At 35.6% G+C, this 1,605-nt stretch overlaps 1 protein-coding gene across 1 annotated transcript; it reads left to right on the plus strand.

The window, feature by feature from the left end:
* Positions 1 to 169: 169 nt before the first annotated feature.
* LOC106110060 (peroxidase mlt-7-like) lies at positions 170 to 982 on the plus strand (the record flags this gene model as incomplete). The annotated part of the gene is made up of 2 exons (XM_013291747.1): positions 170 to 350; positions 699 to 982. Coding segments are annotated over exons 1-2 (465 nt in total), but the record flags the coding sequence as incomplete, so codon positions are not given.
* Positions 983 to 1,605: the final 623 nt, after the last annotated feature.

Here is a 1,605-nt window from a genome sequence, read left to right on the forward strand (position 1 = left end):
AATTAAGTTTATGCTAGGAATGGCGAAATTTAAATGCACGGCGCAAAATCGGTTGTCCCTACTCGTTGCCCGTAACTATTGAGCTATTGGCGTTTAAATCTAAGCGTTAAAAAGTAGACGGTGGAACCAAAGTTACCAAAAATTGGTTACAGGTGACATCAGATCCAACATGCATCCTTGGTTAACGGGTCTGCATTCCCTGTGGGTGAGGGAACACAACAGGATAGCAAGGGCATTAGCTAAACTGAACCCTGAGTGGAACTCTGATCGTTTGTACCATGAGGCGAGAAGGATTGTGGTCGCTGAGTTGCAGCATATCACTTACAAGCAATGGTTGCCTGCTCTTACTGGTGAGTTAAATCTTAAATCAGCTTAAGCTATAAAGTTTTGTACATTTTTCCTTTCTGTACATCCCCTCCACGTCCTAATCGACTTACTCATCTCATCTTTTTTCTATATGAAAAGGTGGAAACGGGAGAAAGTCTAGAATTAGAATAAACGCTGAAATACTTTAACTTCACGCCATCTTTTGTGTGATTATTGCACTGTCCAGTGAAGCATTTGTTGCAGTTTACAGCATTTAATGGCGTTGCAGTTTAAAATTATAGAGAAAACCAACTTTTGTCTTCTATAATTTTTTTCTATTTTATTTTAACAATGTGTAATAAATAAACGCAATAGAAATAACTTTGTTTTAGGTAAATCGTTCGATGAGATGTACGACAGTTACGATACTGTTTACAACTCTGACATCGATCCTACTGTAACTAATTCCTTCGCAACGGCGGCCTTCCACTTCGTTAATACACTCTTCGACCAGGACATTGAGTTGGTGGCCGCTAGTAACCATGTAGTAGCGGAGAGATTAAAGGACAATTACTTCAAACCTGAATTGATTGCCGTGAAGGGAGGTCTAGAGAAACTTCTTCGAGGCATGGTCACCCAGAGGTGTCAGAACTCTGATCTCAATTATGATGATGATGTAAGTTTTTCATTGTTTTAGATACGAACATATTTATTTGCAAATATAATTGAATACGTCTTTATCAGTCTTTTATGCACGAGTCCAGACAAGGTGACATTTTTGACCTTTGTATTGTATCCGCAAAATATTTTCCTTTATATTTTATGTTAACTTGAAACGTGCATTGCATTCTAAGTATTTAAATGAATAAACAACTTAGAATCACGTGTTTATGTCTGTATAGATGCTTATGTTATATGTTTGTAGCGATGTCTTGTTAATGCGAGGTGATAAGCATGTTTACTATAACTCGACTTCATTACAAATGTAAATTGTTATATCGTTAATATTCTCTTCATTTAATTGATTTAATGATTATGTTGTTATAAATCGATTTTAAAAACCATTGAAAGAATAAAAACTTTATTTTTGCTCAAAAACTCACATCAAGTCAATTTATGATAGATTTTAAATCGTATATCACGACTCCTACTTAAGACTTCCAGTCCATTCTTTAAAAGAAGTTCTTATTCCAAGCTGAACCATTTTTTTCGATCCTTTCATTAGTCATCAAAATACATTTTAAACGTTAGTCTTTTCTATTTAGTTACGTCACCACTGGCTGGGTGGTCTAGACGTGT

The sequence above is a fragment of the Papilio polytes genome, unplaced genomic scaffold, assembly GCF_000836215.1.
Source record: "Papilio polytes unplaced genomic scaffold, Ppol_1.0 DF820903.1, whole genome shotgun sequence".
NCBI classification, from domain to species: domain Eukaryota; kingdom Metazoa; phylum Arthropoda; class Insecta; order Lepidoptera; family Papilionidae; genus Papilio; species Papilio polytes.